The sequence below is a fragment of the Grammomys surdaster genome, unplaced genomic scaffold, assembly GCF_004785775.1.
Source record: "Grammomys surdaster isolate TR1022 unplaced genomic scaffold, NIH_TR_1.0 172, whole genome shotgun sequence".
Taxonomy (NCBI): Eukaryota; Metazoa; Chordata; class Mammalia; order Rodentia; family Muridae; genus Grammomys; species Grammomys surdaster.
In genome coordinates this window covers 707-17847 of record NW_021604620.1, presented here as the reverse complement: position 1 = coordinate 17847, position 17141 = coordinate 707, and the positions used below count along the sequence as shown (strand labels likewise).

Here is a 17141-nt window from a genome sequence, read left to right as displayed (position 1 = left end):
CCCAAAACGAAGGAGGCTCTGTGTTCCTAAGCATTATGCGTGCTCTAATGTAGAACAATCACCTTATGGGGTGTTAGAAGAAAATTGAATGGTCTTGTCAGTTTCTGGGTATGTTTTTTTGATTTTTTGGTAGATATATTGCCTTTGATTTCCATAAGGAGTGTAAAAATATGAGATGGGATCGACTGAGTATTTTATTGGATCAAGTAGCAGAAATGCAGGATGAACTAAGGTAAGCCATATCACTTCTTCAGAGCGGTAAGCGGGAGAGAGAGAAGTGTATAGGTCAGTCTTATTAATTATATATAATGGACCAGATTTGTGAAGCTGTTTCACTGGGTTGTCAGTGTTTTATTATTTTAATTTTTCATATTGGAAGAGTGTTGTTGACTGAAGAATAACTCTAAATTCTTACAAATGGGCCAGTGTCAGGACTATTCAAAATAGTATTTTCCAAATTTTTACATAATCACAGTTGGTTTATTATTATTTTGCTTTTGGTGGTCTGTCATTTTATCGCACCATTCTGTCAGGAGCCTTTGTAATGACATTTTCAGAGTTCTCTCTGCAGCCTGTTAGGTCACAGCACAGCTTTAAATAGGTGCTTCCTATCACATAGTGTCTGGGTCCTTTCCTTATCTCTGAACGAGTGCTGCAAGTGGTCCTAGTTGGATCAATATGTGTTGATCTTTTCACTTGTGTTAAAATTTTACCTAGAAAAAAAAACCTCTTCAATGCAGGGTTAGTGGAGCAAAAGATTTGAGTATCATTGTGGTGCTTTTTGAATGTTTGCTATGTATTTTAGTGTTCACAGGTTTATTGTTTCCTTTACATATTTCGGTCTTACTTATTTTAAAGCCGAAACAGTTTATACACCAGTCTATCACTTTGTTTTACCTCTGTGATAGTTCTAACCTGGCACTCCCCACGTACACCAAATACCAAATGTGCTTTTAAATTTCAGTTATCTCTCTGGGCATTTGTTTGGTTTTTAAAAATGTTAATATACATGGCTGTCACCTCTAGTTTAATTTTTTCCTGTGACATTCCGTCCTGAGCACAGCAGTGAAGGGTGAGAGGTAGACTTGTGCTGTTAGGGACGAGCCTGGCTGGGCTTTGCTGGTGGAGGGGATGGCTCCCTAGCTGCTCCAGTAACCGCTGTCATGCAAGAGTGGGGCTGAGGACAGAGCAGTGGTGCACACCTTTAATCCCGGCACTTGGAGGCAGACATAGGTAGATCTCTGCGAGTTTGAAATTAGCCTTTTCTATATCAGGAGTTCCAGGACAGCCAGGTATAGACAGATACCTTGTTTGTTGTCTTTTTAAAAAACACAATCCCAAACATTCAGTTTACCAAATAAAGACTTAGGAGCCAGACACTGTGGTGAAAGCCCGCTAGCTCAAAGAGGCAGAGAAAGCGCCCAGCTGACCTTCCTACTCAGCTGACATCTCAGAAGGAAAAAGTTCATTCTTCTCCACACTGTCTTAAAAATCCTTCAAACTGAATGTCCTTCCTTTCTACTTCCTGTGCGTCTCTCTCTAAGCTCCGCGTGAGACAGACCTGTGTACTAGGCGCAGTGTCGGGGGTGTGTTTAGTGCACGTTGGTATAGGAGTGCTCACACAAATGTGCTTCAGTTATTTTTTAGTAGACTCTGCTGGCAAGGTGGTGACAAACCAGGAAGGAGTTTTCCGCAGCAACTGCATGGACTGTCTAGACAGAACGAATGTGATACAGAGTTTATTAGCTCGGCGATCCCTTCAGGCACAGCTGCAGGTAAATATTCCTTTATTTAAAAAAAATTGTAGTTAAAAAAAATTAAAGAAGCCAGGTGGTGGTGGTGCACGCCTTTAATCCCAGCACTTGGGAGGCAGAGGCAGGTGGATTTCTGAGTTTGAGGCCAGCCTGGTCTACAGAGTGAGTTCCAGGACAACCAGGGCTACACAGAGAAACCCTGTTTTGAAAAAACAAAAATAAAACAAAACAAAAAAAAAAAGTAAAGGTCCTTTACTTTTGAAAACCAGCAACAAAAAGTACGCACGTTGCCCGCAGCCTAACCTGACTTTATATTTGTGCCTTGCCATTATTGTTGTATAAGTTATCCATAACTACCATCAGAGCACATTTGTGGTTTTCACTGCACCATTTTCCTTTAATATTTATGTAATCATAGTTTTAATAGTGTAGATTGAACTATAATTTATTAAACCATTTATGTTACTATATTTGGGGGCTTTAAGTAATACTATAGAGACTATATCTATCTTTAATATTGTTAACTCGAATACTTTCCTTTGTGTCTTAGTTGCCTTCCCAGTCACTTTGGTTAAGTAAGCTGACAGAATCAATGTAGGGAGCAGCGGTTTGCTCTAGCTCACAATTCCAGGCTGTAGTCCGTCCCTGTGAAGTATCTTACGAGTGTATCCCTGGGAGACATGAACACACTGTGTATTCATTCCAGATAGGGAATCCGCAGCAGAACAAAGTCAGGATAGTCATTGAAGTCCAGCTTAGAGAATCTGAGTTTATCGGGGTTACAGGAGTATAAGGGGTTACTTATGGGAGCAGAAATAGCTCAACCACGGCTGTATCACCGAAAGCCCACCCTAACACCAGGCGATGGCTTGTGATACTGCAAACCTGGGGGATACTACCTGACTTGCAGGCAGCTTGACAGGCTGAAGAGTCTTCCAGCCATCTTGTGGTTCTGAGGGTGTCTCAGCAGTCTGTACCGTTTATGTAAGTTGGGGAGAGTCGGTTTACACAATTGTTACACAACATGGGCGAGTCAATGCATCAGGAACCTGAAGTAGCTAGTTACAGCCATAGTCAAGGGCAGAGAAAGGGGGAATGGAGGAGGGAGGATGAATGGGTGGATGGATGGATGGATGGATGGATGGATGGATGGATAGATGGATGGATGGATGTTTGCATTCTTGCTAATGCTCAGCTCATTTTCCCCTATTTTCATAGTTCAGGACCCAGAGGAGTGGTGTTCCTCGTCTTCAAGCTGGGGTGCCCACATCAGTAGTGTAATCAAGACAGTCTCCTGAAGATTAGCCCACAGGTTACCTTAATCTAAACAACCCCTCTTAGAGACTCTTCCCAACTGACGATAGATTGTGTCAGGTTGATAATTAGACTGACGTTACAGAATTAAAGAGAACAGATATATTACTTTCTAAGAGGCTCCGTATCAGTTTATGTTGATGTCACCAGTGAGTAAGTGAATCCATTCCATTGAACTCGAGCTGCATTAGGTGTTTTTGTGTAAGACCTGCCTGTTCCTTTGTTTTACTCTTTGTTTCTGAGGCAGGGTCACTCTGTAGCACATGTAGGCTTCTAACTCTGATTCTCCTGCCTCAGCTTCCTGAATTCTGTGACTACAGACCTGTGCTTTTTTTCCTAATTTATTAGTATATCAAGATTGGTTTGGAGGTGTAGTTCAGTTGGTAGCGTGCTTGTTCAGTATGAATGAAGCGCTAGACTTGATCCCACATAACCTGAGTTCTGTGGTACATAGCTATAGTCATAGCATTTGGAGGTAAAGCAGGGAGATCCAGGTTACCCTGGACAACTTGAGACCCTGTCTCAAAAAAAAATTGTTTTTTTTTTTGTTTGTTTGTTTTTTGTTTTTTTGAATCTCTTGTTCTGACAGGGAACATTAGCTTCTTAGTTTAAAGTTTCTGACATTATTTTATATATATATATATATGAGATGAGCCTAGATTTCTAAATCACATTGGCATTTGTTGTGAGGGACAAAGTATGTTTCAAATGTCTAGATAAAAATTTCCAAGTATTTAAAGGACAAACATCAGAAAATGACAGTTTTCTAATACTCATGAAATTTTGATTTCTGCTTTAGAATGAAATTTTCTTTTTTATTTTTTTTAAAGATTTATTTATTTATTTATTTTATGAGTACACTGTCGCTGTCTTCGGACACACCAGAATAGGGGATCCAATCTCATTACGGATGGTTGTGAGCCACCATGTGGTTGCTGGGATTTGAACTCAGGACCTCTGGAAGAGCAGTCAGTGCTCTTAACCGCTGAGCCATCTCTCCAGCCCCCAGAATGAAATTTTCTTGAGTCATAAAATAACTGTGCCAAAGGAGTAACAAGCAGTCTCTAGTTCGGGCTGTGCTGTGTCAGTCTAGTGAAGATACTTCAGCTATCGTTTTCATTTGAAAGGGGTTAGGAATGGTTTGGTCCCATGGCAGATTAAACAGTCTGCTGAATCAGGTTCTGTGATCTAGTTCACGTGACAGACACAGTTTGATGGAACATAGTGAACTTCATCTTTGAGCAGAAGTCTTTGAGGAAGTCTGGGCAGCTAGTGTGGACCTCTCCTATTGTTCTTTTTCCTCCCGTAGGGGCAGGTTTTGCTCAGGTAAGAGCTACTGAGGGCGTTCTGACTCACCCTGATCAAGACATAGTGAGGTGTTAACTGAGCTGGTTCAGAGGGCTGATGACTTAAGACAGAGTCGAGGACGGGGCTTCCCAATATGTGGTTGGTAGACCCCAAAGAGTTCATAGATAAGGGGACTTAGTGGCTCAGCAACCCTTGGAATTTTATAACAGCGTGTGTGTTGGTGCGTTTGTGTCATGTTTGGGGAGGATTGATATGTAGCACTCATCAGACTCTTAGAGGCCCTCGGGGTGTAGAGACATGCATGACTAGAATGTGGAAGCTGGCATACAGGAGCTGAGGAGGGCACATGGAAGGGAAGGGAAAGGAAGGGAAGGAGGGGAGTGACTTCACTCTCACAGCGTCTTTCACTTTCCTCTTCCTTCTCCTGAGCACCGTCTGGCTATTGTCCCTGTTGTTGTGCGGCATCCCATGGTCTGTAGTGGGTGGACAGGAGCACTGCTAAGCACTGCTAAGCACTGCCAAGCTCTGCCAAGCTGAAGCACTGTGCTTTGCACCAGCAGGAAAGGAGCCCTGCGATAGCACTGGGGACTAGTGCCTTCTCCTTCTAAGTCAGGTCTGCTACAGACTCTCTCATAAACACGGCTGTGATTCTTATTCTAGAGACTAGGAGTTTTGCATGTGGGACAGAAGCTTGAAGAACAAGATGAATTTGAGAAGATTTACAAAAATGGTAGGTAATTTCTTCATAGGAAGAAAGTTGTTGGAATTTTGAAATGAGTATTTTGCATTAAGACTCTAGTCGACACCTTAATCATTATCAGCCGCTTTTGTCTCTTTCTTTCTTTTTTTGTTTTTCCCCAAAGCCTGGGCCGATAATGCTAATGCTTGTGCCAAACAGTACGCAGGAACCGGCGCCTTGAAGACTGACTTTACAAGGTAAGCCACACTGGTAACTTACATGCCACATCAGCGGCTGGTAGTCCCAATGCTTTCTGGAGTTGTCAGCTTTCAGGAAACAGTGCTATAAGCCAAGCACCTGGACCTCACTAGAGCTGTCATGTCAGGACCACTGACGACAAAGCTTGGGCACTGGTGGGTTCTTAGCCGCCTTGGAGTAGTCTGATGCACAGAGAGGGTTGAGGGCTGTGGTGCTTCTCAGCCATCACTTTGCCCCTCAGTCACCAGCTGATCCCACGGGTTGGGACACAGCCTGGGAGCTGCACGTCTGCAAAGCTCTCGACCATGCTCCTGCCGTTTGTCCTCAGTACCTTCGGGTCTTTTCTGTAACCTTGTGGAGATTCCCTGGGAGCAAATGTGGCTCCTAGGTCTGTGCTGTTGTCTACCTCCTGACATACACAGGCTGTACTTCTTTTCATAGTTCTTGTTTTTGTAGCTGAAACGATTTTACTTTCTTGTGTCTACTTTGGTGATGTCTAGACAACAAATACAATTGACTTTCTTATCCATGGGTTGTATCTATGGATTCAGCCAAACAGTAACCAAAGTGTTCATGAAAAAGTATTTGTGTCTGTTCTGAGCATGTGCAGATTTTTTTCTGTATCATTTCCTCAGTAATAGAGGATAGTATCTATTTGCTTCATACTTGCATTGCATTAGACATCATAAGTAACTTAGAAGTGATAGGAGGGTATGAATAGGGTGTGTGGAAACTCTATTCCTTTTATGATTTTTTTTTTTTTTTTTTGGTTTTTCGAGACAGGGTTTCTCTCTGGAGCCCTGGCTGTCCTGGAACTCACTCTGTAGACCAGGCTGGCCTCGAACTCAGAAATCCACCTGCCTCTGCTTCCCAAGTGCTGGGATTAAAGGCATGCGCCGCCACTGCCAGGCCACTACACCTTTTGTATGAGGGACTTGAACATCTGTAGAGTAGTGTCTAGTAAGTTCTTTATAGTTGCTACTGACTTGTAAAATGTCTGTATTTTCAGGGATAATTTTTAATATCTTTGCTGCTCATGTATTTCTGTAATAGTCACGGGTCATAAAACTGATAATTTAGTATGCATATATATAATTTAAAACTGGATCTTTTTTTAACCAGAACTGGAAAAAGAACTCAGTTGGGACTTTTAATGGATGGCTTCAACTCGTTATTACGATATTACAAGAACAACTTTTCTGATGGATTTAGACAAGTAAGTTGTATTTGATGGTTTTGTTTGTTTACCTGCTATTGAATGATTTTCTCTTTGCATTATTGCTCAGTGTAGTCAAATTAAGTTTGGAAAGTTCACAATTTCATTTCTTTATTTTCTAGGATTCCATAGACTTATTTCTTGGAAACTATTCAGTGGATGAATTAGAATCTCATAGTCCTTTAAGTGTTCCAAGGGACTGGAAATTCCTGGCGGTAAGAAACTTTCTATGATTTTTTAGGATTGGAAGTATTATGTCTGAAGGTATAGAAAACACGTTTGTTGAAAACATTGCATGCTGTTATAAATGGAATATATACTTATATTTCCCCCCTGAAAAGAAGACTAGAGTACAGAAAAAATAACTCTGTTTCTGCTTTCTTTCATGACTCTACCAGGCATCCTTTTTGTGAACAAACACAGGAGTTCTTTTTTTCAGAACTTCAATCCTCTTGTGATCAGGGGATTGCTAGAGATAAATTTGTAAATGAAAGACAAAGTGTATCTGGGATACTTTTCGTTTCTTTTCTCCTGTATTCACAAGACTTTGCAGCTTCTCCAAAGCAAAGCTGCAAAGTGCCCTGGATGCAAGAGAGGTCTATTGTCCTACACAGGATTTGACCAGGTTTGGAGCAGAAGCATCCTTTCTTAGATCATGTCATAACTTTATCAGTATGAAGACTTTTGTCACTGTGATTGAAGCCATAAATAGTGGTGTTTGGTTTAAAAATGGAACCTACCTCCCAGCAAAGGAAAAAAAAAACCTTGTGTGTATGAGCCTGCAGAAGTTTTGCACTTTTCGAGGCTAAGTGGACCTGGATGATTTTAGAACCACTGATTATTCCTAACAGCTGTGTCTTTCAATTATATTTCTCAGTTGCCTATCATCATGGTTGTTGCCTTTTCAATGTGCATCATCTGTTTGCTTATGGCTGGTAAGTGGACTCTTGTTTCATATTCTTTTTTTGCTTTTTCCTTTTTCCTTTTGATATGGGGTGTTACTGTTTATCTCTATCTGGCTTGGAATTCTCTATGTAGATCAAGCTGGCCCTGAACTAAAAAAAAAAAATCTGCTCACCTCTGCCCCGAGTGCTGTGATTAAGGGTGTGTGCCACAGTGCTTGCCTTTAGAAAATGCATTTGAGTCTTGAGTACACTCAGCACTAGATGTTTACTTATTGATAATTGGGTTTTATTTTGTATATATGTGTGTAGTGCAAGGCATCACTGCACACTAAGACACATCTCTAATTCTTACTAGTTTCCTGTTGTTGTTGTTGTCGTTGTCGTTGTCGTTGTTACTGGTAGTGGTGATTCTTTGTTTAGAATCTCATTTTCTTTCTTCTACGTTAAATTAACATACAGGCTATTTGATATCGTTGTGGCATTTTCAGATCACGTGTTTCAGTGATTCTTCCTCTCCCTCATCTCCCCAGCACCTTGAATCACTATTATCACATAGGGTGCTCATGTAGAGGTCAGAAGACAACTTTGTGGAATGAGTTCTCCCATTTTTACATACAGGGTCAAACTCAGGTCACTAGACTTGCAAAACAAGTACCTTTAGCTACTAAGCCATCTGGCTGGCCCTGTTTTTTTAATTTAAGGTTTTTATAATTTTTTTTCTTGTTACCAAAATAATATATAGTAATTATAGAGAACATAATTAGGCAAAATGAAAAGAAAATTATCATTCCACCTGCTAGAAATAAGCTAACCCTTCATAATATTTTCAAATAATCATTATTTGTATGTGCATGAATATGTTCCTTGGGTAAGGCAGTGCTGCAGTCGTGCATATGTAGAGGTCAGAGAAGGACTTTTGCAGAGTTGCTTCTCTTCTTGAACAGTGGGTTCTAGGGATCAGACTCAGATTACCATGCCTGTGTGACAAGCGCCTTTACCCATTGAGCAGTTTTCTGAGGCCCCATTCATAATATTTTGATGTTTGTTTTGTTTCTTAAGAGTGGGTCTCTGGTTAGCTCTGGCCATCCTAAAACTTGTATATAGAGCAGCATGTTGGTGGTGCCTGCAGGCGCTCTGTACCCTTTTGTTCTCCATGTAGAGCCCTGGCTTCCATAGCACTCCCTGCACTTGTCTTCCAGACTGCTTCTCATGGAACTCAGAAGTGTATTTTTTTTAGAGGTAGATTCTCCTCCTGGTGACATATGTGTATTTTTCCGCATAGAATGATTTTCTCACTTATCTTTACCATCCAATCATCAGGGTTTTGAGGCAGAGACTATTTTGCTCATTGTTTTGTCTGCTGTGTCTGGGCTTATGTAAGCCTTCAGATGCTTTCTGAATTAGGGATTGGCATCCGACCACCACTGTCCTAGTCTCTATACTATTAGCCTGTACTTTTTAAGAGGCTCAGTGCCATACATCTCTGCCCTCATCAGAGGTTAGCACTGTAAACAATTACCACATGGTTTGATAAAATGCTGCAATGCTGAATAGAGGGAAAAACCATAGTAGCTTGCTATCCTAGTTAGCAAATTAGTGTGAAAAACCAGACAGACAGTATTGTCTTTATTTCAATGTACTCTCTGTAGTATATTTGTCAACCTTCTAAAACTTGAGAGCCCGTTCTTGCCTACAGTAAAAACAGAAAGGGGATAGGAATTGCTTGTGGTATGGTTATAACTCTATGTCAGGTTTTTTTTTGTTTGTTTGTTTTGTTTTGTTTTTAGTTTTTCGAGACAGGGTTTCTCTGTGTAGCCCTGGCTGTCCTGGAACTCACTCTGTAGACCAGGCTGGCCTCGAGCTCAGAAATCCACCTGCCTCTGCCTCCCAAGTGCTGGGATTAAAGGCGTGCGCCACCACTGCCCGGCTTTGTGTCAGGTTTTATAGCAGGAAGGAAAAGGACAAATCCAGCCAGCATGTGCTAGTTGCTCCAAGGCCAACAACTGGTTTCAGTCACTCCCTGGATCTTTGACTTGGGTCTCAAACACTGCGCAGTGGGTGCTTGGTCCCTGGGAGCCACTCCCTGTCAGCTGGGTTTGTTTGGTTTTCTGTGCTCACCATAGATTGGAGAGCTTCTGCAGGGATAAGACCTGAGCGAGTGGAGGGCTCCTCTGGGCTGTGTCCACTAGTTTATAGGAAGCTCCTTTCCTGGTCTGAAGCAGCACAGTGCTTGCTGGGCATGCTTGAGGTCCTGCTTCAGTCCTTTCCTGGTTGGTTGGTTTGTTTTTCCCCCAACTCGACACAAGCTAAAATCTTCTGGGAAGAGGGAACTTCCTTCCCTTGAAAATATGTTACACAAGATTGTCCTGTAGGCAAGTCTGTGGGGGCATTTTCTGGATTAGTGATTGATGTGGAATGGGCTAGCACATTGTGGGCAGCGCCACCCCTGAGCAAGTGCTCCTGGATTATGTAATGATGCAAACCAGCAAGCCATGGAGAGCAGTCCAGTAAGGGCCATTCCTCCACAGTCTCTGCTTCAGGTCCTGCCTCAAGGTTTCTGCCTTGGCTTCCTTCAGTGATGGACTGTAGAAGCAGACAATGCCTTTCCTCCCTCAGATTGCTTTTGGTTATGATATTCCTCTCTGCAGTAGAAATCAAACCAGGACAAGTCCCCAAACAAACAGTAACTCCCCTCTGCATAACAGCTTTTAAAACGCAAAGCTTTGAAAACGGATAATGTTGCAAATTTAGGGATAATTTTGAGTAAAAATAATACTGAGTGCTGGGGATAGTGTCCCATCAGGTAATGTATGCGGGTGGGGGTGCTGATTTCCAGCCTTTGCTGGGTTTTCAAGAGGGAACATAGATGCATCACAACCACTGATGTGGTCTGGCTTCCTTCCCTTGAACCATCTTATTGGCCATCTGCCTCTGCATGTGTTTCTCCACACTTGAGGCCAGCAGATGCAGTGAGGAGTCAGCCGAGGGTTAGCTCTTCAAAGAGAAAAACGAAATAAGTCTTTGCTTCATGGGTGCTGCTAACCTTTATAAACTCAACCAGCAGAGTTGTGTTAAATGCTGTGCAGTATGTTATGATTTATATAGATGAGTTTAAAAAATACATTCTGTAAAGTGTGTTTTGCATAGGTATTTTGATAATATTGCATTGATCATAGAACTATGATTAAACTGTTAGTAGTAATTTCTTGTATCAGTAAAGCATTTAATCTCAATGATAATTATGATTTGTGTGTAGTTAGAAAGAGAGCAGTCCAGTTCCCACAGTGGCCTCTATTAGTAGCCTCAGTCTTGCTGGGAACTTGTCACAGAGGCAACAAGTTCTTAGGGTCCCACAGCTGATGGTTTATTGAGCCTGCAGAACTGAGACCTCTGGTTTAAAACTTAAGATGTTGTGTTTTTCCTGTGGACATGCTAATAAACTTCAGTGTGAAGTTGTACTATATAACTGACCACTAGATCTGGTATCAACAAATGATGTATTATCTTTGTTTTTAATATCAACAGGTGACACTTGGACAGAAACACTGGCATATGTTCTGTTCTGGGGAGTTGCAAGCATTGGAACATTTTTTATTATTCTTTACAATGGTAAAGATTTTGTTGATGCTCCCAGACTGGTCCAGAAAGAAAAGATAGACTGAATTTGTGTTTGTGGAAAGCGGCTTGGCTTGGAAGACTCCATGATGCAGAACTGGAGTCTTTACTGACCTGCTTTCCACATGAGCCCCAAAGTCTTCTTAAAGCCTTTATCCAAAAGTACCTCTTGTGGTTTGGGCTGGGTGATGTCTTAGAATTGATCTGATATTACTGCTTTGGTGATCTCTTTACTGTTCGGATGGTTATATTTTTAATTTGAAGCTATAGTATAATTAAAATGTAGCTTAAATTCAGCTCACAGAACAGAAGAAATCTATTCACTGTCAAGTCAGAAGTTCACAGATAAGTAATATATTTTAAAAAATTTAACTTCTTTCATTATTTAAAACAAAATTATTTTTCTAGCTCTGTTTCATTATTGCCATTGTAAAGCAGTCACTGTTAGCAAGCATATTTTCCATGTGTCTTTGGGCTTTTCTTAAGAGTTTAATAATATGCTAATTCTACTATAATATGCTTATAGAATGTCTCTTAAAGGTCAAGTAGTCTGCTAAGTTGTTATTTCACAGTAAGGAAGAGGAGAATGGGATCTAGAGTCATTTGAAGTTTCTAGTAGCTGCCTCTTGGCTTCAGCCAGCTTGAGCTGCTGTAGTGCCCTAGCAGCTCAAATGTCATGAAATGTTCAGATATATTTTATCTTTTTTAAAAGGTATAAGTGAAATCAAAGAATGTAAAGTCTGTTTCCTATGCTAAAGGTCCAAAGTCGCCTCTTTTAAGAACGGCTCGATTCCACTGTGGGAAATACACTGGACCGGCCACTGCTTCCTCTCATAGCTCGTAGGATTTTATTATTATTACTGTTGGTTACTCATTGAGACATGCAGGCCTTAGAGAAGGTCTTGTGCTAGATTTGATTCTCACTTGGGGTAGCAATTGCTTTTTCATGCATGACACTCTGGCTTTCTCACCCTGTCAAGATTTATGTCGGCTGTCAATAAGTGTCTGAAGTTTAGTGCTTCCAGGTAGCCATAGTTCTCCAAATCAAGGACCAACTTTAATTTATGCATAAAACAGACTGAAAACTACGCTTCAGAAGCTGTGCATAGTTGTAAGACAGATTATATATTAAAATTGTAATTATGAGGTTTAGATATTAGAACAGTATATAAGGTAGTATCATTGCACTATCTTAAAACAATTCAGTTAAACACTGTTATGGTACATCAGTGTTTTGCTTTAAAATATGTAGAGTTTTTTTCTAATAGTACCTTATGTTATCCTTAAATATTTCTGAAAGCGCCTTTAACATTACCTTTTTTCAACATTATCTTTTATAAACAATAAGAGTTATTGCTTTTAGAAACTGGGAAAATCCTGTGTAGCTTAAAATCAGTCATTAAAACTTACAATAGGGTAAGTAAATAGAGCCACCTGTTCTGACATGTAAATGAGCATAGTTTGTTCCAGAGATGGAACATTGAAGCCCAGCCGTGTCTACTGTAATGTAGTATTCAGAAGCTACTGGGCATCTTACAGTAAGCACACTTCATGTCAACAGCTACAGCAAACACCAAATCCGAGCCACTAGCATGGCTGCTTTGCAAGGACTAATGTCAGAGGGTGAGGCTGCAAGCGATCGATCAGTGTTTGAGAGCCCTGCGGTGACCTTGTTTAACTCATTTACTGTACATCCATATGCAAAAATAAATGCCATATTCTTTTCTAACCACTGTTGGTATTGTTTCTCTGTTTTTTATCATGGGTATTTTTTTTAATCTTAAAGCAATGTTTGATCAATATAGAAATACTAATCACTATAAGTAAGCAAGATCAATAGCTTCTAAACTGTTTTCCAGTAGTCACCTTAGATACTTTTTTATAGCTTTGGTTTTTTTTTGTAGATAAGGCTAGGGCAACATTTAGTAATATATAACATTTAGTGATGTTTAATATCCATAAAAGTATCTGTACTTCCAGATTATAATTTGTTTCAAAGTGATAGCGTTGCAGGGTGATAAGTAATGTGGATGGATGATAATTGGTGCAGATTGCAGCCGATGAATGGAGAACAGTCTGTAGTGGGACGTATGCTCAGGGCTGAAGATGTAGCACTGTTGTTAGAACACTTACCGAGCATGCACAGAACCCTAGGCGCGATCCCCAGCACTCTGTAAACCTGGCATGGCGGCCCACACCTGTAATCCCAGCACTTGGGAAGTAGCAGGAAGAAAATCAACTCAGCTCCATAGTGAGTTTGAAGCCAGCTTATGCTACATGAGACTCTGTCTCAAAAAATGTTTTCATAGAAACCATGGAAAGGTGTCAGCACGCCTGCGTGACATCCGAGTATAGAACAGCAAGGTAAGCCCTGCCTGTGTGCGAGATGAGGTGAAATTCCTTGGTAAGGGCATCCAAGTTTCATACACATGATATACTATGTTTATATACCTACATGTGTGTGTGCTTTGTGCATAAGTGCAGTGTTTTCATATTTACTTGTGTGTGTGTGTGTATGCTTTAAAGATTAATTTCCATATTTCCTTAATCCATTTCTCTGGGTTCCTAGTGGAGGAACTTCAGCAAAATGTAGTGGGTAACTTGAACGTATCATTTGTTCTCTGTGAGAGTAGACCAGCTCTGAGTGGCTCCTCTCACCCTGTTAATCAGTCGTCACTGTGACAAGTCGTTACCTCACTTAGCGGCTTGGAGCCGCCTGTGTCTGCCTGTATTTATTGTCTCAGTTTCTTTGATTCAGAGCATTCCACAAGGCACAGTTAAGATTCTACTGGAAGCAGGCAAGACCCCTTTTCAAGACGACTGTCACTGTGGCAAGATTCAGTCCCTCCCAACTTGTTGGGTTGGCCATCTATGCTGACTCTGGACTGAAAGCCACTCATCTCTTCAGACAATAATTTTGTCTTGAGTCTGTATCTCTTTGACTGTATCCTTTGCACTAGAAGTTAGTATCTGTAGCTCATTCAAGGGGAAAAGATACACAAAAGCATCAGTACCGGGAGATGGGGATCTCTTGGGAGGTATAGGAAGTATATCTCTTGTGGCCAGTAGAGAGAGAACACCAGGGAGGTAGAGGGGAGGTGATTGGGACTTCTTGGAGGATGTGGAACTCAACCAGGACAAAGGTAAGCTGATTTAATACTTCAAAGCAGGTAAGCTCAGAAGGGAAGGAGAGAGACGGGACAAAGGTTTTGCTGGCTTGCCACATGTTGCTGACCTTGATTTTGGCCTTCTAGTGAGATTAGCACTAGCGTTCCTCCCTCCCAAGATTTTTATTTCGTGTGTTGCCTGCATGTATGTATGTGCGCTACATGTATGCCTGGTGCCTACGGAGGCCAAACGAGTGTGATGGAGTAAGGCAGTTGTCCACTCCCATGTGGGTTCTGGAAACTGAATCTGGGCCCGTCGCAAGAGTAGCAAGTCCTCTTAAACTGAGTCATCTGTCTAGTCATGCACATGTGTCTGCATACATGTGCATGTACCTATGTATGTACAGAGGTCAGAGAAGGATGTGAGGTGGTCTGCAATCATCTTATTCCTCTGAGCCGGGGTCTCTGTGGAATGACAAGTCGCATGCATGCCCAACCTGGCTTCTCTCACGGGCACTGAGGTCCAGTCTCTGCTTACACAGTAAGGGTTGTGACTCATTGATCTCTCTCTCCCTTATTGAGCTTCTCAGACAGTGTTTAACTATGTAGCCCAGATTGTCTCCAGACCTCGGATCCTCCTGCCTCTGCCCTGGAAGTGCTGGGATACGCCAGTCCCAGCATGCCTGACTGTTTTCTTTCACCTTTTTGTTGTTGTTTTTGAATTTTATAAATTTTTTGCTTATGTACATGTATGCATCCTTTGAGCTCAGTCTTGATATCAGTGATTATATCTGGAGTCATATCTCTTCACTGTTGCTTGTGTTACAGTTCATGCAACACAAGTGCATGCTGGAACACTGTCACAGTCAGTGAAGTGTGAAATAGCACTTTGTTCTGGTATTTCTCTGAGCATTGAACATCTTTTCATGGTTTTGCCTGTGGGCCGTTCGGAGCCTGTTGTCTTATTAATTTGTTGAATTTTTGTGTTCTGGAGGAGAATAATTTGTTGTTTGTAGCTGGTCCTCCTGTTCAGATAAAGTAAATAACCATATTGTTTTCCTAGTACCTTCTGTGCTCACTTCCAAGGACAAGTTTAGACAGTTGTTACTTTCAGGTCTCATTCTATCCACCATCAATTTTGGGTGATAGACTGAGAGGCCAGCCTGCTGTGTGATGTCAGTGACCTCTAAATCTCAGTGACTGTTGGGTTTTTTGTTTTGTTTCTAATTTATAAGATTTCTTTCTCCTCCTTCCTGTGTACCTGCAGCGCTGGCTGCAGCTCTGCTTGCTAGCTATACTTTGGCTCTCACAACAGTGAAACTAACTCCTCTTGAGACATTCTCAGTTGTCCTGACAGAAAAGAAGCCTTTCCTCAGAAACGACACAAGTACTCATTCTGGACAAGGCTAGGGCAGTGTGAGGACTCTGGCCTTCAGGTTGGAAATCAAGAGCTCTGATTCTCAATTGAGAGTTGAGCTGTGCACATCCATCAGTGTGTGTGTGTGCTCGAAGAAGCTCAGCTAGATCCAGGTATGACGAGTAACTGTAAGGTTGGATTTGCTCCTGGCATCTTCACATACCGCCTCATATTCCTAAAAACTTAAACTGATCTAACAGCCACCACTCTGTAACACGTGGGTTTCTTGTCAGCAAGAACCAGATTGCACAAACTTGGTCTCCTGTGAAATTGAAGGTTGCAAAGTGCCAGTCTTCTGAGACTTAGAGAATCAATCACTGTCTTCAACCTTTAAAGCCAGTGTCCACTGATGGAAAGAAGGCTACACATGACCCTCAGGGCTGGCACTGGGAGGAGGGTCCTCATACCTAATTTTTAATAAAATGTATTATTGTATTTGAGGTTCACAGCATAGTTATGAGAGGATATGTAGTAAATGTGCAGTACACCATAGCAGATTAATACATCATCCCACAGTTTTGTTAACAGTAAAAATCAGATTAACAGTAAAAAAAAAAAAAATCCTAATGCAGTTTTATTGTGTTGCATCTAGCAAGCCCTCCAGGTTTTCATCCTGCACTTGTAATTTTGTATTGTTTGATCTACAGCTCATCCCCCCCTTATCTGCGAGCAAGAGTCTAGTCACATATACAGGGATAGCCATTAGAGTATAATAGATGGATTTATCAGTACAACTGCTGAAAGAAACCTGCCAGTCAAGAACACAATATGCTGTAAAGTTTCACTTCAATGATGAAGCAAAACACTTTGCTAGACAAGAAAAAGCAGAGAAAATTAATCATTAAAATACCCTTCAAGAAATACTGAAAGGTGTATGACGGCCCATGCCTGTAATCCAAGCACTGGAGGGGTGAAGTAAGGATTGTGTTTTTGAATCCGGGCTGGCATCTGCTCCCTCCCCACCTACCCACCCTCTGCAAGGAATAGTTCAAACAGAAACAAAAGGATAATTACTGTTCTAAAAAGTATATACCTGGCCTGGCGGCACGTGACCTCTTGTGCCAACGTGGGGAGGCTATGGCTAGAAGATCACAGATTCTAGCCCAGCCTGGGGTCCATGTATGCCAAGACTGCCTCAACCAAAACAGCAATGTTAGAGGTAAGTTTGTGGTCTAGCACATGCTGACTGTAATGGTGGTATATAAAGAATGAGAACTATAGGTCAAAATGATCAACAGTTCTATCTGTTATGAGCTGACTATATGATACAAAGGGCATGGATTCTAGCAACGAAATATACATTATGGAAGAGAAAGTAGAAAGCTGCTGTTAGGTGGTGGCTGGTGCACACCTTTATTCTCAGTGCTTGGGACACAGGTAGATCTGAGTTCAAGGCCAGCCTGGTCTACACAGAGAAAACCTGTCTCGAAGAGGAAAAGCCTAAGTGTTGACGGTCAGAGTTTATGGTTAGGTTTCAGTCAGCCTACAATACAGAGAGTTGCAGATTCAGGAAGCAGAAAATACTTGTGGCTTTAAAAAGCAGCTGTAAGAACTTCCACTGCTGAATA

At 41.4% G+C, this 17141-nt stretch overlaps 1 protein-coding gene across 1 annotated transcript in view; it reads left to right on the top strand.

Moving 5' to 3' along the window:
- Sacm1l (SAC1 like phosphatidylinositide phosphatase) overlaps nucleotides 1-12781 on the top strand; it is a 58831-nt gene extending 46050 nt beyond the window's left edge. Inside the window, exons 13-20 of the mRNA XM_028767339.1 lie at nucleotides 134-232; nucleotides 1637-1775; nucleotides 5037-5106; nucleotides 5240-5312; nucleotides 6436-6529; nucleotides 6652-6744; nucleotides 7407-7464; nucleotides 10960-12781. Of these exons, the coding sequence (XP_028623172.1) occupies nucleotides 134-232; nucleotides 1637-1775; nucleotides 5037-5106; nucleotides 5240-5312; nucleotides 6436-6529; nucleotides 6652-6744; nucleotides 7407-7464; nucleotides 10960-11096 (763 nt within the window). The 3' untranslated portion in view covers nucleotides 11097-12781. The remainder of the gene's footprint in view (nucleotides 1-133; nucleotides 233-1636; nucleotides 1776-5036; nucleotides 5107-5239; nucleotides 5313-6435; nucleotides 6530-6651; nucleotides 6745-7406; nucleotides 7465-10959) is intronic.
- The last annotated feature ends 4360 nt before the right edge of the window (nucleotides 12782-17141 follow it).